Source organism: Pterocles gutturalis, unplaced genomic scaffold (genome assembly GCF_000699245.1).
Source record: "Pterocles gutturalis isolate BGI_N339 unplaced genomic scaffold, ASM69924v1 scaffold21594, whole genome shotgun sequence".
NCBI classification, from domain to species: domain Eukaryota; kingdom Metazoa; phylum Chordata; class Aves; order Pterocliformes; family Pteroclidae; genus Pterocles; species Pterocles gutturalis.
In genome coordinates, this window is record NW_010131197.1 from 82,136 (window position 1) to 106,114 (window position 23,979).

The 23,979-nt window shown below is 37.0% G+C and overlaps 1 protein-coding gene across 1 annotated transcript in view; it reads right to left on the reverse strand.

Moving 5' to 3' along the window:
• The window catches only part of SUCLG2 (succinate-CoA ligase, GDP-forming, beta subunit), a 107,384-nt gene that overhangs the window by 46,068 nt on the left and 37,337 nt on the right, over positions 1 to 23,979 (reverse strand). The window contains exons 3-9 of the mRNA XM_010080534.1: positions 19,975 to 20,074; positions 19,760 to 19,850; positions 13,568 to 13,720; positions 12,500 to 12,589; positions 10,070 to 10,166; positions 4,958 to 5,119; positions 3,305 to 3,447 (exon numbers count right to left, since the gene is read on the reverse strand). Of these exons, the coding sequence (XP_010078836.1) occupies positions 3,305 to 3,447; positions 4,958 to 5,119; positions 10,070 to 10,166; positions 12,500 to 12,589; positions 13,568 to 13,720; positions 19,760 to 19,850; positions 19,975 to 20,074 (836 nt within the window). The remainder of the gene's footprint in view (positions 1 to 3,304; positions 3,448 to 4,957; positions 5,120 to 10,069; positions 10,167 to 12,499; positions 12,590 to 13,567; positions 13,721 to 19,759; positions 19,851 to 19,974; positions 20,075 to 23,979) is intronic.

Genomic DNA, 23,979 nt, shown 5'->3' on the forward strand with positions numbered 1-23,979 from the left:
GATCTATTTCGAAGTGCAGTTGAATGTTTCCTTCTGGAAGATTTCTTCTCTTGCAATGCCCTTAACACTGTCAGTGCCACATTTCAGCACCACTAAGACAGTACTTCTCCATATGACAGCCCTGCAGACCGGGTTTTTTGCTTGTTTAGTCATTCCTCAGAGGCACAATGTTGGCTGGAGACATTTACAACAAGTAATTGCCCCTCAAGCTCCCAAGAGCAAATTTTTATCTCCTCAAACAAGGTGGGCATCAGGTTAAAGGTTACAGAGAAATGAGTGACCAGACACACGCTGTGAATGCTGCGTTAGCCACAATGACTCTCGGGACTGAAAGCCTATTAGCTAAGAGAGGATCCATTCACTTACCTTCTGTATACTAGTAAGCTAATGGACATGGTGTATGAGGAGAGGAAATAACAGACAGCTACTGTCTTCTCTGAACAGAATGAAATAAAACATGAAATGTTTATTTTTTTAATAGCTAGTAAATATACTAATATTGAAGCGCAGAGCAGTAAGAAAAACAAGAAGTTTGATGTCAGGCTGATGGAACTGCCAGGGTGCTACAACCTCCTACTATGTACTGGGATATCAGCCTATCTTCCCCAATCCTAATTCAATCTCATACATATTCCTCATCGGCTACCGTTATGAGAAGTTTTTCACCTGAAGTCATGTGGAACTGAAACAGTATTGCTGATAGTCACAGTGACATAAAATAAACGCAAAATCAGACAAACTGAAAGGGCTGACAACAAACAGTTCGGAAGTGACTCGCTTAAACCCAGCAAGCCTCTCAGGGCTAAGAGCTGTGGTATGACTGGTCATGTGCAGAGCTAGGCTCAAAAGAACTTAGGTTAAAAACTTAAAAATGGGTGACAGCATTACATCTCAATAAAAACACAATGTCTGTGCCCAACAATGCTGTCACTTAGGTACGTGCGTCCAAGTTTGCTATGCGCTACATTCCCTGGAGCTGACAGCTTTGAGAAGCACCCTCTTTCTCCTGCACCGTACCAAATAACAGAGTCCAGTGGGACTCGAAGCAGCTTAGTCATCCTCCTCCATTTTTCCCCTGGAGTGCAATAAAGAGAACAAAAGGGAAATGCAATGGAGCTGTTCTGTGATTCTTCCTGTGAATAGAGACAAGATCAGACAAGGCACTCAAAAGGATGAGAGGAGGCAAGAAATTAATGAGGAATGAGTTGTACTGCATTTAGGCTAAAGCATTCTTCATCTTCAGCCAGTGAAAGCCAGGAATGGCACAGCTACAGCTGTGCACAGACACAAGCATAAATGACCATTGCAGGTCCTTTCCATGCTACCTTTTACTTTGCCCCATTGTCTCAATTTCTGAATTGGCACAGCTTCACTAGCCCTGGTATAAGCCGCTAGCATTAAGCAGTAATATATAAGCAGAATATATAATAGGATACATTTACAAGTCAAATGTTGGGTGTGCAGATGTTATATAGCCGAGAGCGACCGAAATGCCTTTTTGTTTTCAAATTGTTTAAACTCTAAGTTTCATCACCAAAATTAATACCTGTTGTTTGTGCTGTAGCAGACAGAAGAACCTATTTAGCATAGTGATAATCATCAGCTAAGTTGTGTATCTAAGACTTTACTGCACCTGTTCTCCACCACTAACACAAGTTTCAGAACTAAATTACATGTCAGCCAAACCTTGATCATCATACGAAGCACGTACTGCAGAACAACTCAAACACACACAAACAAATCTCTGTGTAACATCCTGAGAATAGCTAAAACTCACAGAAATGAAGACAAGCATAACAGTGTCTAATAGTATCAGGCAATGAAGGAAGTTGCATCCTGCCTCCCTTCTGCCCCAGGCAAGATACCTTGCTTCTCTGCTTCTCCAGGTCTGTGCTCTTTAGGCGTGTTAATGACTTGAAGCTTCTAAGATCATAAGGTACGAGGAGACAACCAGTTCTCTTCCTGCGGGTCTTGGGAAGGACATAAACCTAGACCTCTACAAACAAAAGCTCAGAATGACCCAGGTCTACGCGAGTGCAAAAAAAATCCAGGAAAAATGTTTTAAATATTGCAGATGATTGTCTCTAGTAGAGCTGAGCCACCAAGGCACTACGTGCCTGAAGAACATGCAAAGAGTTAAAACCGCAAAGAGCTTACAATGTGGAGTCCACCTCTGCTTATTTTGTACTGTAAATGTTCCTCTTGATTTTGCCTTGAAATTTTACTGAAAACAATATCCTCCTCTATCTGAGAAGTCACAACATTTTGTCATTTACTGCTGCACAGAGTATACAATTACAGCGATCCAGTTTTCACAGGAAGGTGGTATTTAGAGGAGCTCATATCACATACACAATGAACATGAGAAAGGGGATGGAGGCACAGAAAAAAGATGAAGGAGATAAAGCCAGATACGCAAAAGGAAGCAAAATGTTCAACTTAGGACTTCCGCAGAGACACTTACGTGCAGGAGATGGAAAAGAGAATCAAAGCCCTTTGACAGTTTTTCATTAGTGAAAAAAAAAAAAAATCTACTTCAGTTCTGGCTCCACACAAAATCATAGCTCTGTGTCAGCAGGGATGGTCAGCTGGCACCGCTCCAGAGCCTACGCCTGATCAATGTTCTCTCTGCAGATATTCTCCTTCTGTCTGCAAAGGGGACCAATGACCTCAGCATGCCAACATGCATCTCTAGAAATAACTTCTACTCAGTGCACACAGACTAATGTCTTCTCCTGTTGCTCAGAAAGAAAAGAACAACTGCACCTCCATCTGCAACAGGAAGTGTTAGAGCGTACCAGGCTATGATTCCAGCCTGTGAATGTTAATTAAACACAGACTATGCTGCAGAATAGAGATATTTTAGAAAACTTGAGCTTAAAAGAGTACAAATCAGCCTTTAGAATTAGCTAGCTGCTTAATTCTCATTTTCCTTCTCACTGTGGCACTACACTGTTAGGAATATTTTAAGTATCTGAGCTTCCCCACAAGTTCCACTTTAGGAGCCAGATGCTCAAAATTCCGCACGGCAATGCCCAGCATTACCACATCTGCATTTCTGTGTCAAACTGCCTTGAGACTCAAACCCACACAAGACTGACCAGTAAACCTGACTGTGGATTAGGACCTGAAAAGTCAGTCTGGTGGTTCACAGGGAAATAATTTTCCTCCCAGATCTCCCCTTTAGTAACTCACCCTCAATGTTCACACCATTATCTGTATTTTTCAGCATACTATTCACAGCCTATAACACAGCTGTATTGCTTCTTGGGGAAGCTTCAGGTCCAAACCCAGCTTTTTTTACCTTTGGATCGGCAGTCAGCAGCTTGAATGCTTGATATACTTGTGCTTCTTTCACACCTCCACCGAGATCCAAGAAGTTGGCTGGCTTTCCCCCGTTCAAGGATATTATATCACATGTTGCCATTGCAAGTCCAGCTCCATTAACTGTAATTGTGAACATCAAGTGCTTATATTTCACATAAAAGTATGTAAGATTTGTGAAAAGGCTTAAAACATATCAGCATAACCACATAACATGGCTCAAAAGGTTATATAAATTTCTAAATAGGTCAGTACCTATTCAAGGATATACAAAGCACGAAGTAATTCAAAATCCGGTGCATACACACCAACATTTAGGTTTCTTTATAACTGTGTCAATTGTAGGACTTAGATGTATACTTTCCCTTAAGCATGTATGAGCACTTCAGTGGTAATTGTAGAAATGCAAAAACTTCTGCTTTAAAGACATTAAAACTTTTGGGAACAGTGATTGCATCATGAGACGTGAAGGACAAATTGACACGTTAAGCTCCCCTCCCACCACTCCGATGGCAGGAGATGACGCTTTGTATTACTGTCAAACAGACAACTAAATGTTGGGGACAGGTATCAGATGCTCCCGAAACGACCTTTTATTTTGTGTTTGCACCAGTCTAGAAGCATTCCCATGGGCACAAACATCCTCTAAGATAGGAAAAGTAGATGAGAACTATTCGTCCCCTGTAAGTTGTTCCTGCTGGACAAAGTAAGGCTTCTGTGTTACCTGTAATTCAACAGCGATACACAATACAAAAAAAACCCAAACCAACCCAAATCAGTGTTGCCAATTATTCTTTGGGGTTTTGGTGGAGTTTGGCTGGTTGGTTTTTTTTGTTGTTGTTTTGCTTTTTTTCTTTTAATTGAGATTAAAGTCTCACTGTCACTTATTGAATCAACTACAACGTGTAGTAAGTATCTTCTAGATTTGTGGCTACAGTACACATCTAAGCAATGTAAATGCTGGACATTTGCTCACCAAGCTGAGGCAAAATGCCTAATTCAACTAGATTCGTAATAAAATGCTGTACTGGCTAAAAGAATTTGTACAAAATGAAAATTATTTAGAGCATAGCTGACTCAATTTTTTTTTTCTTTTTTCTAAACACAAGAGTAATTTCTGTTCTACAGAAACTGAAGGAAAATAACAACCTGGTATTTTCCTTTTACCAACCAAGCAGCATCTTTAGTGGCGTTCCTTAAAAGGAAACGGAGTTCAATATTCAATTATAAATAGGAATATAATGTTTTTACACACATACTTTTGCAGTGTCTTTAAGTAACACAGTCTCATTTTTGAAAATTATCTAATTTTGATGACTTTTTTTTTTTTCAATTACTAGAAAGACCAATTGCATCAGCTTAAAAATTCAGAACATAGAAACGCCACCGGCTTCTCCCTTAGCTTGCCTTCTCTGACACCAGCCGTGCCCTGCCTATCCGCTGTGGCCTTCATCTCAGTTTCAACACAATTTCAGTTTCATTCAAGCAAGAACTTGCGGAAGGACAGACAACACCAGCGAAACAGACTGAAATACCATCAAGGGTGGATTGAATGACAGAATGTAAACAAACTCTACACACTGAACAAGTATGAATTTGTCTTCAAATGTCTTTTCGATTTATTTGTTCTTACCAAAGCAAGCAATATTTCCATCCAGTCCTATATATTTTAAGTCGTATTTGGCAGCTTCATTCTCTATAGGTTCATTTTCAGACTTGTCATCCATGGCAAATATTTCTTTTTGCCTAAATTCTGCATTGTCATCAAAGTTTATCTTGGCATCAAAACAAACAACTAAAGAAAAAAAGAAAACAACAACATACTGACATTTAGAGTTTACAGTTAGTCAGAGCTTCTGAAATATCACAGCTCCGATAGCAGGGAGGGGGAGAAGGTTGCTTAGGAGCGGATGCTCCTTCCACCATATGATCAGCTGAAGTTCTAGCATTCAGTCAGTAGACAAGAGCAAGTTTTCCTTAAATCCTGTATTGATAAAAGCCACAACAAGCATCTCCACACTACACAGTCATGTGTCCTCATCACGGGATGTGACTATGTTTGCTTTAAACAAAGTTCCCATAAGTTATGAAGGCATTTTTTATGATTTGGACAGGTGGTCTGCAGTAATTTAATAAGAACGTCTACTTCCAATATTTTGAAAGCATGACAGATGTAACAGGTCAGCAATCCAAAGCAATGTTTGGTAACGTGCACTCATTTACAGCTGAGCAATACCTAATGCTTTCCTTAGCCATATTTTTAATTTTGAATGTTATTAGCTGTACACACATTATTTCCCCAAAGGTCTGAATTAAAACAGCTTTAAGTCAATGTATGTTAAAAGTGATCAAAAGATGACTTGTAAGTAAAGAAAATTTTAAAAGTAAATACAAAACTTCTTGTCAAGTCAATTTTTAGCCTTTGATATAGATACCCACCAATTAAAATACCTAATCACACCATCTTTGTTGGCGGACAAATACCCCTCTCTCACTTTTTAATATACAATTAAATATACAACTTAGGAGAAAATACCTAAGCAAACAGTAAACAAAACATTTACACAAACAGGAGTCTCAATTGTATATCTTGATTTGCATTGGGTTTTCTTGGTTTAGTTTTCTGATGTTGCTGGGCTTTTTGTAGTTTTCTGAGATACACTTGATTTGTAACCAATACCAAATTAAATTAAAGCATGATCAAATTTCATTTCAGTGACTGCAGTTTCAGAAAACTATTCATAAGTGTGTGTGTATAATAGATTTCTCGTGGAAGAGTCTAGATCGTACCCAGTCAATCACCATGTGGGAATCTGCCGAAAGCAGAAATGTCTGAAGTTCACAATATACTTCTACTCTAGTAAAGCTGCTTTAATTTTTTTTTTAACAATTAACTAAGACCAGTACCATTTTTTCTTCTTCAAGCCTTCAGTTCCTTAAATTGCTAAACCAACTCAAAGCTAGAGTAGAACTGGAGCTCTGTTTACCTTAGACATGAACATCCTCAATGTCAAATTAACAGAATCTCATTTCTACAGAACATTCATCTTTAACAAAGGCCATGCTCTACAAAGTAGCAGGAAAAATACCCATTAATATTTATCAAACCATTTTCACCATCAAAAGCACATTGTTACATGCATGAGAGATTATACAAATGAATTTTTCTTCTAAACAAAAGCTTTCAAAAGAAAGCTCCAACACTTATATTCACGGAATACTTCTGTTGTTTTTACTAGCAGTGCAGGATTTTTGTCATCTGCCAATTCAACAGCTTACACTGAGAGCAAACAAAACAAAAAAAACCCCAAAAATTGGCAGCTGCAGGCTTCTGACCCAATAGTGTTAACACAGAATTTGCTACAAAATTAAACAAAAGGAAATACATATGACAATGTATTTTGTAATAGAAATTCACATAAGTGAAAAACACAAAACACAGCAAGAAATAAATCCATCTTAACTGTGACTTTGACAGGAATAATGGCCTTCATACAGAGACCTATATTTTATCATTAGAAATAACTGCATTAAGCTACTCAAATGTTCTTCCATTTGTTTTATCTTTATTCTTTTTTAAGACATTTCATATGGAGAAACTGCTAGCAAAAACCAAGAGAGACTTCTGGGTATGTCTGCTAGTAAGATAGCTTTCACAGCTTGAAACCCATTCTGTTTCTGCCCCTCAGCTTCCTGCCTGCAAAATACATGGTGAAAAACCTTGGAGAAAACAGCATAAAACCTCCTGCCATCCCCCAAATGAAGCCTTCCTCACTGAGTATGCACACTCGTTACAGGGAAATTGGTAACTTATCCAAATCAGTCATTTTTTCCACAGTTCCATGTCACAGTACTCTAGCAAGGATGCAAAGTCAGATATTCTCAGTGCCTATACACGTGTCTACGATGTCCACCCTCTAACACCCAAGATGTACTTAAAAGATCTCCCTTGCAGGATTACATGGCTGACATACTGTAGGTACTGAACTGGGGATTTTGTCCTTTGTTCTGCCAAAATAACGGAATAGTAAAGTGCTTCTGTACTAGTTATTTGAGCTAGTTTTGAACCATGAAGTGTGAACATCAGAACAGCCTAGTCTTGGCACAGAGTTCACCTCAAGCTCATTTCTAAACCTAACAGAAAGGCAATTGTCCATAGATGTCCCAATTTTTAAGATCTGACTGAGCCTAAGGACTACTGGGTACTGTCCATACTACCCTGTAGTGTTAAGGTATCTTGGTTATTCTACTGAAAAAATTATTTCAACAGGTTTTGAGGAAGGGAATTCTGTTTTTACCATGTCAGTGGTCTCAAATCCACAAAATAAACCTGGTCAGTACATCAGTCATGGCAGTCAAACATACCAATGAATTTGTTTTGAAGTCAACATTATAATCTGCAGGAAAGTTCCAGCAGTTTTTGTTGCACCTATTTTAAAGGTCCCATTCATCTCCAAAAGGTCAAAATTGTCATGTGTTGCACAATGCTAGAACTTGAAATATCCAGACCATTCATTTTACACGGCCCTATTTCATTGTTCTGCTTTAATTTCACTGCGCAACAAAAAATGAAAATGTCCTTCTCACCTCATTCCCAACTGGTTTTAATGAAGCCAATGGATCTATTTAAATGTCAGGGAAAAACAACACTCTATTGGGCTCTGAAGGCAAATTGTCCATTTCCGTTTAATATCCAGCCTACAGTAGAACTACACTGGTCACCAGCAGGGCTTTTTGTCTCTCTCCCCCAGCACACATTTCACAAATTGCATAAGAACCAATGGAGTTAGAGACAGTTGCTGAGAATTTGACTTACATTTATTAAGCTGAGTGAGGTTTACAATGCAGAAACTATTGATTCAATGTGCACGTTATTATGGAACTTCAAATGAGCTGGAAATCTGAGCACAGAGTGCTGCGAAAAATTCTCAAATAAAAAGAGTTAAAGCATTTGGTGGAAATCATTCTCAGGAGGTAAATTCTATCCAGAGAGCTAAAGGATTCTGGTGGCAAGAAAACAAAACAAAAAAAAAACTAGCCAAGAGGGAATTTGAAAAAGGTCAGAAAGAAATACTTAAAAAGCAGAATGTATACATTTAAGTCATAAATATGTTTTTCCAACTTATTTAACCTGAAATCTGCTCATTATGAAAAAAAATTACCACATATTTGATCATTATTATTATCGCCTGTGAATTATCCTCCTGTACTTTAATAGACAAGATATTCCTTTTTGTATTTGTTTTTCAAATGTCACTCTACAATAGGGCATTTTAGTGTTCCAGAGATGATTTTATAACACAGAGCAGCATTTTACAATATGTGTTAATAAAATGGGGCAGGGCAGAATTTTTTTACATTTTTAGAGCTTTTTCAGAATACATTACCAGCAGAATCATCCTTTTAAGCTGGACAATTCTCTGCCAATTCTTTTGCATTTGGTGCGTTAATAAAAAGGGAAAAACAAGGTTGGACAATTGGAGGAGGCTCCATAGTTTCTAGCCACAATTCAGCTTTTGAATTCCTGACTAGCTAAGCAAAAACAAACAAAAAAAAAGGATTTTTTTTTTTTTTTGTGAAAAGCTGTTTACTTTATAAACACACTGACACAGCAGTGATCTTTTCCCAAAAGTTTCCAGAACTGCAGCAGACACATTCCTAATTTTTGTTAAAATGGGTAAACGCTTTCCAATTTCTGCTTTGGTGTCTAGGCATATCCTACAGAGTTGTTTAAAAACTGGAGTTGTCTTTCTTGAGTATTTTTTTATCAATGTTTCTCAAGAAACACCCACCAGGACTTCCCAATGTCAAAGACTTGTCTCAAGTCACAAAATGACCCTGTAGGTAGGGCCTCTACTAGAAGGTCACTAGTGCTTGTGACCCGCAGGCTCGGACACTGAGGTCTCAGCTAGCTCCCCCTGAGCTCCACAGCTTCTCACCTCTATCTATTTACAGAGAAGAAATAAAAAGGGAGGGGGCATGAATACCGTAAAATATTGGCATCAGGAATTAATACAAGGGTAACAATGGTCTGCCATCAAATGGCACACGGAGGTGGTAACTATCATCCACTTGGATCAGCCCTGCTCTGTTTCAATATACCACAGGCATCTTTAGTCCCCCTTTTCTTTTGTCCAATTGGACAAAAATGGCAAATGGAAGGAAGGGGTTCAGCTGGAAAACCAACTATTAGAATGACATGAAAGCTAACCCAGCCCCTTTTATTCACCCTATATCTCCTTAGCCCCGTATTCATGGTGCAAGCAGATCAATTACTGTTTTTCTTCCCAAAGGATGTAGCTAAGTGTCCACTCCAGCTGGAATTTCTCCTCTGCTCTAGTAGGTTGCAGAGTCATACACTTATGATTTTAACTTACCTATATGTTTACAGATGTAAAATAACAAGTTCCTTTCTCAGGAATTCAAGCAACATTGACAAAAATATATCCCAGACAAAACAAAACCAAGAAAAAAACAACTTTGTACCAAGAGCAGAAGAGCAGAAAATGTTGGTGTTTCTCACCAAGCACAACATGTAGAAGCTGATACTTCCAGTATCTGGATGAAATAACAACAGGTATTGAAATGTAAAATCTGCCATGGGAATATTTATCAATGTTGTTTAAATTACATTACAAAATGAAATTAATGCAAAGCTGCTGCTACAGCCTTCCATGCAATTTAATTTATAGTTTGCATAAATAAAGAATTATAATGCATTCATTTGTTTCCTTCAATTTCTTACCTTGCCCTTCTGGAGTTTCACCAAAGGGATTCACTTCAACCTGAGTGGCATCAATTTTCAAGAAAAGATTATACAGCTTCTTAATTTGATCTGCTGCCTAAATTTGATCAAGTGATTTACAATTACAACACAGAAAAATAAAAGTTAATGTTTTCAAGGCAAAGGTAAACCATTATCGATTATTTTTAATGTATTAAATTGCACACTATCTCTAGATAATTACTGCTTTTATTTCTGTTTTCTTAATCATACTTATACAGTATCTAAAATAGCAATAATGTGGCATTATGATACTGCATAGCATTTAGTAAATAAGCATTTAAAGACTACATGAACTGGAGATTTTCTTCCAAATATACAGCATGACTGCTATGATAAATTTAATTTTTAAAGTGCCTAAGAGTTCGTAATGACATATTCTCCTGTGTGCTAAGTTACATTCACATTAATCAGTCTAAATTCAGAAACCATAAAGCAGTATGTGCACATAAGTGACTTTAGAATAAAATATACATTTGTCCTTCCTACATCTTGAAGACATTATGTCAGAAGCATGCTTGTTTACTCTTTACAAGATACTCTTGCTTTTTCCTTATGTTCTTCACCATCTATCTCTGTTAATGGGTAGAAAGTACTGTGACTGACTACTAACTTCCAAGTCGTTTGTTCTTATAACAATGTTCCATTAATAGAACAACTTCACAGCAACATGAACGTGCATTAAAAAAACCCCTTTGGTTCATTACACACTGACAACCTATTAGCTGAAATAAGTTTGCAGATGAAGAAATGCACTAATAAAGAACAATTCAAATTTGTTCCTTCATTTCAGATCAGTTAACTGAAGTAAACAAACCAAAAATATTTGAAACCTCCCATAATAAGCAAAGTGAATGAGAATAAAAACACAGAAGCTGGCTTTCTTGCACAATGTCATTAACAAGAAGGAAAACGTGACAATGGGAAAGACTCAACCCCAACACTGCACTACATCAGGAAGGAGAGGGTGAGGCAAAGCTGCACCTGGAGTGCCGTGTCCAGTCTTGGGACCAACACGTCTAAGACTCTTTAAAGAGTTACAGTTTGGAAGCAGCATACAAATTGCTTATCAAGTCTTCCCTGCTCAAAAGTCATTATCTGAAGCATTCTCAATGGTTTTGACTTTAAAAAAATTATCAGTTATAAATCTGCACCCACCAATGTAGGAGTTTCCTTGGCGTGGATGCTCAGGTTGACAGCTATCCCAATAGCACACGGGTGAGGCTACCAGTAGTGACACTGGGGAGGAGGTCCCACCATACAACCCCACACTGACTCTGGGCATCCTGAAAAGCTGTTGTTGCCCTAGTACACTGCTGTAATTTTAACAGATCAGCAGAATCACTTAACTTTTACTAAGGGCTGCTCCACCTTTCAGCACCTCTCTGAATCAGGGAGCTTAATTGTCAACATTTCTCCTTCTCAAGGTCTACAAGTATTGAGCCTCTTTGAGGCAAAGCATAAAAGTCCAACTTAGAAATAGTGGATGTACATGTAAATACTAGGATTTATCTGAGTAAAGACTATGTTCCTATGACTCAGTAAATTCCTTTGAGTTGATAGCACAAGGAAAGAAATGCATTCGCTGCGGCATTATTTAAATGTATTGTTGAAAAGTCTATATACTGCAGTTAATTATTAAGTACCAGAACTCTTCAGGGGTTGAAAGGTTCTACATAATCATTCCTCCTCATTAGATATACAGCTAAATCTTCAAATGTATGTTAATCAACTTAGTGATTATGCATTTGTTAATTGCACAGTTGGGATAGAAAATAATTAAAACTGCTGAATTAAAAATAAAGGAGTTCTACAGAAATGCCAGTTTGATGCTATGGAAAAGAAAACAGGCAAAAGTAGCTTAAATAAGCTTTCTCTTTCCTGCAAAATGCTTCATAAGACAAAGTATCTTGCATATTTGTGTAGAGTATGGAATTCCAACAAATGTAGAAAAGAAATACTGCAAAGACAACAAGCTGGCAGCCTTTTGGTTTTGATTTGAAGATCAGGAAAGAAAAAAGGCATCAGAGAGATACACCTTTACTTCTCCAGATCTTCCCCTCATATTAACAGCCAAATTTTCCAAAAAAGCTCTACCCATGTAATTCACTGAACTCCAATGGAATTCCAATGAAATTAAATGAATCCCATGTGGTGTAACAGCATTTTGCCATCAATTGCTTCAAAGACCAGCAACTTTCACTTTGGAACAATAAGGACCTTATTCAAAGTGCTAAAGCCTGATGACAATTATACAGGTGCAATTTAGTATTTAAAATGTCAAAACCGTCCTGACCTAATGAACACTTAGCCTTTCATGCCTATTTGGAAAGCATTTATTGTATAGCTGGGCTAAAACGTCTTCAGTAAAAACTAAGGGACCCAAATTACCTGCTGTTGCAAAGGTCCTTTGAATCCCAAATTTTTTGCCATCTGCAATGCCTGATGATCCTTTATGCCTTCAAAAATATCTATTTGCTCCTGTAACAATAACATGCATAAATAGAACTAAATATTCAATCTGAATGGAGATTTATAACTCCAAAAGGAAAACACTTAGTATACGTTTTTAAATTAGTAATTAAAGGATGGCTGTTTGCCAAAGTTCTCGGAGACTGAGGCTACAGCAGCTGCCTATAGGGTATGTTATAATTACCACACCAACTATGGAACAGTCCTTCCAAAAATATATATAATTCTTCAGGGTGGCATGCTGACAAGACAATGTGACACCAGTTTTCACTTTTAATTACTGTACAGATGGCGTTGATGAATATTTAGTCTGTTAATTTTTATGACATCTTCTGGAATATTTTCAAGGCAATGGTGTCACTGCTCAGTAACACTGTGAAGTTTATATAATTTTAAAATGCACATTAAATATTTTTACAATTTTTGAATAATTACACTTGATTGTATCAATTATTTTCCCAGATTAGTAACTTGTCTACTCATTAGAATGCCATAGTAACATAAAAAATATTTAAATGCAGTCATCATTAAGAAAGCAATTACAACAGTTGGATTTCAGATGCAAAAGTCATCCAGGTACAAAGAAATAATTAACAACTCTGTCAATCAGAAAAAAACAACCACAGAAACAATAACCGTATTGGCACTGACCCACTTGTGAAAAAACTGTGCACCTTCCTGAAAGTGAAACTCAAAAAGTATTTCAGATGTTAAGTTTAACATATCATGTAACAGCCAGATTTAAGCTCCGTTTCTAAACTGAGCTGGAGACAGAAACACTAGAAAAATCAGACGTTAAACATTCTTCATTTATCTACTAGATGACAGGTCTAATCCCCTATTTGGTGAAACACAATTTTTATGGTTCTTCTTGTCTTCTTTCTGTACATGGAAGAAGGAAAAACGGAAGGAGAAAGGCAAGGGGGAAATATATTATTTTGGATAACTGACAAGGAAAACTTCTAGTCTAAAATATTATTTCAATACCTTAAAGATAAGTTCAGGGCTAGTAACTGCAACTTCTTCTATGTCAACACCACCCTGTGGACTGCCAACCATAACAGGTCCATTGCAGGCTCTGTCCATCAAAATTGCAAAGTATGTTTCCCTGGAAATATCCAGTGCTTCTGCAACCATCACCTAAAAATGAACACAGGGAAGAAAAAAAGAAACAGGAACAGTTCTGAGTGGTCCATCTAGCTGGGGACAATAAATCTGAACATAGCTTTGCTTCCTTGAGGTGTTGAGTAGTAAACGTTGTAACATCTTTTGCAATGTGAAAAGCAATTAAAAATTAAGAGAACCAATGAGGGACAATATTTCTCTCTGCTATGACCAAACAGAAAATATTGTGGCTCACATTTTCTGCATTGCCTTAAAATGCAGCAGTTTGATACTTGCTATCCTGAAAATAAATGTTTATTTCATTGCTTTTACAAGATATTACAACCCAGAGAGTTTTTTTCCCAAGAAATCCTCTCTCCCTAAACAAGAGACTCCCCTGAGGCTGCTGTTCTCACTGGGGCATGTAACAACCAGTAGAAACCAGGAACACCTAACTGTTGGGGTTTTTTTTCCAAGAAGAGAATCAGACCTGCTGCTCCATAAAGGGGACCTCCATATCACCTTTTTATTCCAAAAAAGCACTTCAACACGCTGCTCCCAGAAAAACCTGAGTCAGAAGGGACTCCAGCCTTGCAAATCACACAGATGTAAGAGAGAGTCCATTGACTTTCTGATGCATCGCATCAGTAGTGCTGTTCCTCACCAGCAAAGCCTCAGGCTAAAGTTCTCTCCGTCTTTCTGACAGAAGGCCATCCTACACTTACAATCTCAACACTGAATTCCTGCCCTGCCTAAGTACTTCCTAAGGAAATGGTCATACAGATAATTTTGCCATCCAGCTTTTTACTCTTAGTTTAGAGAGACAAGCAGATGTGCAACTTTCAGATACTGGCACATTGTAGATATGTGAAAATTTATTTTTCCAAAGAGCTAGTGATTTCTATTTATTCCTATAAACCAGAGCTCTTTCATACCAATATCTGACAGACACCTCAGCATGTTACAAAAAAAGGTGATTCAAATCCTACATGTTAGGAATCTACAAGAACTCACATTAAAACTGGGGGGAAATGGCCCCTATGAATTCTTTGTTACAATTTTTTCTCTTCTCTCAGGAATATGCCAAAGCCACAGTCCTTTCCATTTCAGAATTACAATAACTATATCTTCATCTGAATTGTCAATTTTTGCAATAGTTTAACAATAGCTGCTACAGCAGTTTCAGAGAGTAAGTAGATTTACACTTGGTAAAGGACTCACAAAACTATGGTTTGATGCAAGAATACAAAAACCCTCCAAATGTTCTTCATCTTAAAAAAAAAAACAAAAAACACCAACAACTGCACGATCACTACTAATTGTTCCTTATGATCGTAACAGCTGCCATAATCTCAGGTGCAAAGGCTGTAGTTCTGCTCTGCACTATATCTTTGCTTTTCAACATGGAAATTAGCTGAGCAGCCACCTCTGCAGTCTGATTAGCATAATAGCTTCTCCTTCCAACAATCAACTACACTCTTCCTTAGCAGAGCTACTATTTCCTGTCTTTCAGTAGTAGAAACCAGGAAAACCACTTCTCTAAGTTTAATAAAGGATGAAGTGGCAATGGCCTTCTGATGTGGTCTGTTTAAAAACTGACAGTTCTGAACAATGATTGTAGACGAAGATTATCACTCTGAATGAAACACAAGGTGAAATTCATTCTATCAGTCAGTAGTTCAAACTCCTTAGATCTGAGAGGCACGTATATACCTGCAGTCTTAAAACTCTGCCTACCTGGCAAGACGTGTGTTCCATCAAATAAGCATTCCTGGGGTTTTCATAGTTCAAGGACTATAAACAAGAAAGATGCACTATACTTTCACCCAAGTAATTTTGACATTCTACTCCAGAGTACGTAAGAAAGAATGTACTCACCTTCTGCCAGGCTGTACATCTTAACAGAACAGAAAAAAAAGTAAGAGACAAGGAATTAAATAAAGCCCTCTGTGTTCAGAATGGAAGGAAAAATGCTATTTCTTTATGGGGTTTTTGACTTCGAAGAAATTTTCTTTATGGTAATTTTGATTTCTTCTACTTTCACCTTGCTTTATTCATAGAACATAGGGTACAAGGACATAAAGGAATAGTTCAAATAAGTGACTGTTCAAAAGCAAACTAAACAAAACTAGGGTGAAGGAGAGAACTAAGAATGTAGAAAACTACTGTACTACTTAAAGCATCTGCCTATTTTACGCTACTATAAAAGGACGCTAAAAGCCAACTTCAGAAACGTAGCTCAGCTACCTGCCAAGATTTGTCAAATTAACAAGTAAAGATATGGAAAGCATCCTTGATTTAAAACTACTACTCTTTTTACCTGCATGCATGTTTTTACCTTCTTACATATCCTGCATCCATGTATCTGAAAAACGTTAGTCAATCCCTTTAGACATAGGTCAAACAAAACCAGCTGGTCCTACTGGATCTTGTCTGACAGATCAAGAATCTACTGATCTTGTTTTTTCAGACAGTTTCCAGAGCACTTAGGATCAGGGCCAGACTTAGCATGTGAATCTACTCAACGAGTCTTGAGGAATACATTTGCAAGCACAGCAGGTGGAACTTACATTATTAAATCAGGTATCTTCTCAACTGCTACTTCCAACCTGAGTGCTTGTCCTCACTATTGCTAATTAACCATGTCAACATCATCAAAAACTTCTCTGTCTTAACTCGCAGAAGTATTGAGAGTCTATCTACTTTGTCGTAGGCAAGCTTAATGTAGAGCAAAAATTGTCAGACTGTGTAACATCTCTCATTTCTCCCAACAAAACCCGTTACTTTCCTTCACCATCCTCCCTGTTTGATGCAGAGCACAGCCAGGGAAATTGGTGTCCAAGGTCTTTAAATATTATTTCTTAAAGTCTACCTATCGTTCACATGACAAAACTAATGCAAACACATTAATGAACAGTTGAGAGTAGTGAAATTGAATCTACACACTGTTGACTTTTCTTGTATTTTGTCTCTTTTGCTTATGATAAAGAATGTGAAGCATCATTATCCATTTATCACACTAGGTTTATATTTAAAATGTCCTGGGGGGAAAAAAAAAAAGTTTTCTTTAAAACTTCCTGATAACTTCAAGCTTTCCTTCTTAAAAACAAATCATTACCTAAAAGTTCAAGACACACATCTGATTTTGTGAGGGTAGCTATAACAGCTCTTTTATATCAAATCAAATATTCAAAATGTTAATTCTGATATTGCTTGGAGAGAAAACACAGGTAGCAAATTCTCAGGTTGTCATGATAAGAGAAGACTGCCTTCTCAGATAACCAGGCTCTCCAAATTCCAAGCTTCCAAAAGAGGATTTTATGTAAACTCACAAAAGAGCTTCCAAGTTACGAGGGGACTGAGGAGACTGCTATTTAGTTAAGAAACACCAATCTAAAGAGGCACAAACATGCTTTACATACTGTAGTAGGTGCACAAGCTGAGAAAGGAAGCTGAAAACTCCATTTTCTGCTCCATAATTATTCTAATTGTAGAAAATGTCTATCTTTTATTCCTTCCTTACAAATACATGAAAAGGTACACGACTTCCACTCCCTGGCTCGACACTAGTACATTGTTTGCCTCACAGAAAGTGACTTAATAACTATGCTCCTTCTGAAAACCGTTTATTACCTGATTTTTTTTAAAAACATAAGAGTTCACTCAAACTTTCCAAAACACCAAAAAGTTTAAAAACCACAAACCCTAAAAACATGCCTTTTCTTCGTGAACTGTGATTTTGAGTACGTGTACACATGCACAAGGTATTTGCCTTGAAACACCAGAAAAATGCCAGCTATTAATTCGCAACTTCCCCACAGCTCTTAACAAGCTCAAAGAGTCTGTCTGGGATTTTCTAAGCACTAAGTACCCACTGCATTAAATGACATCTTAGACATAGGTAAGCTCACACTTTTAATTGTATTACTGTAGTGGTTAAAATTTCAGTTTTGATATTGCAGTCCTGATGCTACAAACCTGAATGCCTCCACTCCTTTAACTACTTTGAAGATTCTAGAGTGAGTTAACTTTGGAAAAGATAAACACTTTTAAAAGACATTAATTTTCCCGGGAGATGTCTTTTGATGACCTAGATGCATAATTTTAAACATGCTTTCTTCTCTATTTAACAAGCAATGGGGAAATCATTAGCATACCATTGGCCAAATTGTTACACAATTAATTAACTTAAAACAGGGTGTATGCTCTTACCATAAATTACCAAGAAACAAGATCTCAACACCAAAAATATAAAACACACTATTACCTTGTTACATATATGTGTGATGAAGATATGAATTGGCCCAGGGCTTTTAAAAGCCAACATTATAATCAGAATGGACATCTATGATACTAGATGACCAGCTTCTCCCAGTGAAAAGCATCAGACTGGTTTATCATGCATCAGTACTAAAATACTTGCAAGCTGTGTCCTGAGAAGTTTCCATGTAACTCTATAGCAAAGGAAAAATACACAGTCTATCGAGGCTATATACTTCCCTGTATCACCAAAATAAACATCTGAAGTTCAGTAGTGCGAACTTCACCTTAAACTTCACATATGCCCTAGCAGCTTACTCTTGACCACTGTTTATTCACACAAGCAATGTGTGGATGGGGAAGAAAGCAATCACAAGCTAAATCTTCTATAACTCTTCTATACATGGTACAACTGTCATCCTAGTATAAATCCTTCGAATAATCCATTTCAAAAGATACCAACACCCATACCTTTCTTTCATGTCTATCAATTTCAAAGAAAATCAGAAGTTTCTTTTCCAGAACTGAATATGTAAATGAATGAACAGACTTGCACTCAGACAAAAGGATGAAATTTCCTGTACTGACACATACAAAGTAAGTCAACTAGGGCAAAAGAATAAAACCAAACAATTCATAAAAGAAAGCTGTTTTTACAATACAAAATTTTCAAAGCTGCATGCCTTAATATGGGAAGTGTATATCCTTTTTTATATCCTTAGTATTACCACTCTCTCTGACAGACATACCTTAATGGAAATACCGTTCCTTCTTTTTAATATCTAGTCTTTCTTTTTAAAAACAACTATGAGGAGTGATAATAATCTGCTCTCCTTGCTCCCCAAGAGAAGAACCACCTGAGCACCCTCCTCCAGCCCTCATTAGACAGCATCTTTCCAGACAGGTGTTCCCCTTCTATGCTAATACACCAAGCTGTTCACAATATATTAGAAGTGAACTGCACTTCTTTACAGCTCATGCCAAATTATCTCCTGGCATCAAATGCAGTGTGGCTCTTGACTACATACCTGTATGAAGATCCTTGCTCGGTAAAACAAAGCAAGGGATAAAAATATAGGTATTAGCAGGGCAATTGCCAGGATTTCCTGACTTACAGAATTTACTAAGGTAAAGGAGAATCTTGCAGAAGGGCTGTCTGTGCTTCTCTTTCTTAGGCCAATACAGAGCAATACGTCTATGCTGAAGTGAATCTTGGCACCTTGCAGTAGGTACCACCATAGGTGAATGAATTACCATGTATGAGCTGAAACACCACCATAATTTTATTCTGTATCTGCAACATTAGAAAGAATCTACTTTTAGACACTTTTTTTGTTTGGTTGGTTTTTATAATCGAGATCATTCTCATGCAAAGTCATCTGTCACTATCTTTAATAACAGCTGCCCAAAGCTGATAATGAAAGAAATACAGATAATATGACTACAGATAATCATGTATATATTACTCCTCTAAGCAGAACATCAATAAGCATGTACAGTTATTGCTATATATAGTTATGCTAGCATTTAGTATGTATTTGATGAAGGATGAAGCTATGACAAAGCATCCCCTTCAACACAGGCAGCAAAACTGAATTCATTTTTCCAACACTATGTATGCTGAAATTGAAAGACAAAGCACAGACACACAAAGAAAGAAAAAGTAACTTTTTCTTTTTTCTTTCATCAACTAGATGCAATCAATCAGGCACTGGAAAAGGAATGAAAAAATAAATCTGTGTCATATACCCCAGCATATTAATGCAAAATTGCAGCTGAACACAGTCCTCAACTTTCAAGAGGCAAAAATCTTACCTTTTTAACTGTCACACCATTCTTTGGAGTTTGCTTTGTTGACAGATTGTACCCAATCATCTGTTTAGCAAGCTGTTCAACTGTCTTAGGGCTACAACAAAGGAAAAAGGTTAGCTTATTGAAAGATATTAAAAGAAACAGTCACAAAACTATTGTAAACAGTTTAAATATTACAACAGAAGCAATTTATGCTTTTTTCAATTTTAAAGACTTACTCTTTAGTTAGATGAACTCCTCCTTTCAATCCACTATTGAAAATACCTTTTCCTCTCCCTCCAGCCAGAATCTGTGCCTTCAGAACAATTTCCTTTGCCTCTGTAAAAGAAAAACACATTGCTATTCTATGGTGTGTCATTTATCAAGTGTGTTAGCATAAATTTAAAAAGCATTTCCAGGTTAGACTCTGAAAAAAAAAGAAAAAGAAAAAAGAGAGTGAAGTTGTTTATAACTAGTGAGCTAATTCAGCATTTTTATAAAGTAACCTTGCAAAAAAAAAAAGAAATATTTAAGGAAGTTAAAGGATAAATATACACTACTTATTAGCTGGATAAAGATGTCATTATTTAGATCAAAACCAAGCTATTAATGCTACATAGCCTGCACAACAAACCACATAACCAGCATACAGTTTGACAGCTTACATTCTGGCATGTTTTTTCAAACATGAATCAGATCATACTTTGCCTTGAATGCACAACAAACAAATGCTTATCAAGGAAAATAAAGTCCATTCCTTGGTCTGAATGTGTCAGCAAAGCTATGGATGTGGTCCTAGCAGAAGAAATCCCCATCTTCAAAGTGTAGAGCAAGGGCAGCAGCTGGGAAAACACGTTCATCTGTTTGTGAGGCATCGCTGGAATCTTTGGCAATGTGAGCACAACAGCATCTCAGTAACAAGAACGTGCAGAAAGACACAGCGACAAAAATAATTGCACCAAGACCCATGTTCCAAACAGAAGCAATCCTGACACAGTTACAGAGTAAAACAGGGGAAAAGAAAAAAAAAAAAAACAACAAGCAAACAAAAACATCACAGATGATCTCTGCAGCTCCATGGACCATAGCGGCTTCTTGAACCATCAAGACCTGCCAGGTTCCTGTAAGATGTTTATTAATACTCAATACTGTCACTTTGTACATTTACCATAGTACTGTCAGGTATTTTGCAAAGTCTGAAATCCTAATATTAACATATCATTACGCGATGCCTACAAAAGGCTAACTTTGTTATCCTTTTGTGATTGAGGCAATTCCCTCTGCAGGCTGCGAAAATCTCTGATTTCAGTGATTTTGGATTAGGTCACACCCTGAATCACAATATTCTATGCAAACATGCAAGAAAACATGAGAATTTGCCATAAAATTGACAGATTCACTGTTTAAGACGCACAGAAGCCACAGATACTTTCATTCAAACAAACACAGGCTTTCTAGGCTGGTATTACACAAAAATATTTTACAGATGATTAAATAGAAGTCTGGAGGTGTCACAATTTTTTGGTGCAGACCAGCTGTGCCATGACATCATTTCAAAGTTCCAGTATAACAAATTTCAGCCACTAGAAGAAAAGTTGCATCTTAGGATAGAATAAATATTATGAAATAAATATTCTATTTCCTGTATTAAGACAGAAACACATTTTCAATATAGCTATTGGCGGTACTGTACTAAGAGACACCTGATTTCCAAGCTTCTCAAGGCAAAATCCTCCCATGTTTATCCATTCAGTAACATTTGACATACATCATTCTGAACCTTAAAAGCACTCTCCTTGAAAATACTTCATGCATTCCAATATATTCATGTTCTGGACTTCCTGTTACTCATGCCACTGCAAGGCAGATAACAAGTAAATTTAAACGCAACAAAAAGTTTTATATCAAGTGCTTCCTAAGCACACAAATTATTAAGATGAATTAAAACTACAAATCACTTTCCAACCTGCAGCAGCAAATTCTAAAATAGAAATACCTGCTGCGATAAAGAATCTAACATAGTACTGTTAATAGATACTGCAAACATTTAATTAGATCGGTTTTAGGTGCCAAGCATCGCAACAACGTGAGTTTTGATTGACAGTGATACGTGATATCAATTATGTGGGTGATCATCACCCTCACTCCCAACCAGCATGCTACATGAGTTAGAGGAAGGAATTAATGTGTACATTTTTATAATCCACTAGAGGACTATCAAGGCAATACAACAACTTCAGAAAAAAACAACTATCAAAAACATAAACAAACACAGTAGAAAATAAGCCTAACCATGTAAAGATTAGACCTGAAGAACTAATCAATATAGCGGCTCAGCAGAGCACGGTACAGCAGGTTCTTCCAGCCCTGGGGGAAACCAACAGGAAGCAATTTAATTCAATATTTATTTGCCCAAGCTCTGTAAAATAAAGTAAACCAGCCAGATCTTATTTTACAGTAACTAGCCTTGATGACTCAGTACTTACAAGCTGATTCACTACTTAACACAGTGCACCATCTTATTTAAAGAGCCAGTTTCTAGAAATGCTCACAGGAAGTTTTTATGCTATCTCCTGCCTTAATTTCCAAATTATGTTATGAAAGACTATCTCAAAAAGAAAAATGTGGTTTTAGCTGGAATATATGAAGTAATTCACCTTCACTTGTAGGCTCTAATAAAAATAAATAACTAATCTAAAAAGCAGTATGCAAAGTCAGCATTAAACCCATTAAAACCAAAAAGCTGTAATTAATTTCCATTAGCACCCTTCCAAATCGCTGTAGTAACACTAAAAAAAAAAATGTTTAAGCAGGGCGGAGCACTTATAAATACTGGATTTGAAGAGAACCTAGCACAAGCAACATGTCTTTACAACACCATGAAGTCAAATACAACATTTTCAACAGCACTGCATTTGGTAATAAAGGCTTTGATGGACTTCTGCTTATGTCTACTGACTGACAAGCCTTTGTGTAAATGAAAAAAAAACCCAAACCCAAAAACCAAACCCAAACAGCAAAACATACTGCTTCCTATGTGTGCACAGATTTTCTTTGTCACAGATTTAAAATTTTATTTAACATTCAAAACAATATATATAAAAAAAAAAGAGTGTTTTTAAGTGTCACTAATTTAGCGGCAAATAGCTGCAAACTTCTCCATGCAGATTAATGACGCATTTCTGGTACCAGCATGTGTTTTTATCTTATTATAACATGAATACACTAATATCTCAGACTTAACAGTTTATTCACTGGATCTTATATTTGTCTTTTTTACATTAATCTATAGAAAAAGGGAGATATGAACATTTCCAAAGAGTTCTTTAAAAATTGGAGCAAAATACAACTTCTCCCTAAGTCAGATGCCAATGAATAAGCAAGACCTTTACTCCTCAGAAAAGTCCTCAGAGTTTAACATTTTGCAACTATAGTTGAGTCTAACCACACTTCTAAAAAAACTAAACCTGACCACATAGGAAAAAAAATCCTGAACCACTTTTCTTCTAAATAAATTCAGCTGTTTCAGCAGAAGAGAATCTAACACTCTGAGGGACAAGCATCCTCTGCATTGCATTCACCAACACATCTCCTTCCCTTCAGCCAGTGCTCTGAATACAAATGCCAGGGATACTCCTTGCAACTGTAATAGGCTCAGTTCTATAATGAAAGCCTATTTAAAATCAATAAAACCAGTCCTGCTTTTGGGATGTATGATTACTCTGGTCCACTGGTACTGCTTACAGCAAAAATGAACAGCTTGTTCTCAGCCCACTGCTGTGTATATTTAAATACTGAATTCTTGATCATGAAGCGATACACTAGAATCATAGCTCTGCTGGTTATAGGGTATGCTAATTTATTACCTGTGAACAACTTTCCATTATTATTGATACAACTGTGTGATTGCAAATTAGGCGTGTTAATGATTACATCAAAATGTGCTGTAGCTTATAAAAAATAAACTACTGGAAAGAACAGGCAGCGTAAGACTGCACACTATTAGGCTGCGCTCTTGCCTGTTTATGAACAAAAGATTTTATACCAGAGAGTACTCAGGGCTACTTTGGGAAGACATCCTACGCTACAGAATTAGAGCATGGGACTGAAAGTGAAGAGATCTCATATCAAATCCTAATCACATTTCTGTCTCACCATGCGACTTTCAGCAGTTCAGCTTCTCTATCTGCAGGGGTTCTGTGAAAATCAATTAGCGTCTGCACCTCTTAGAAATTCAGAACCTG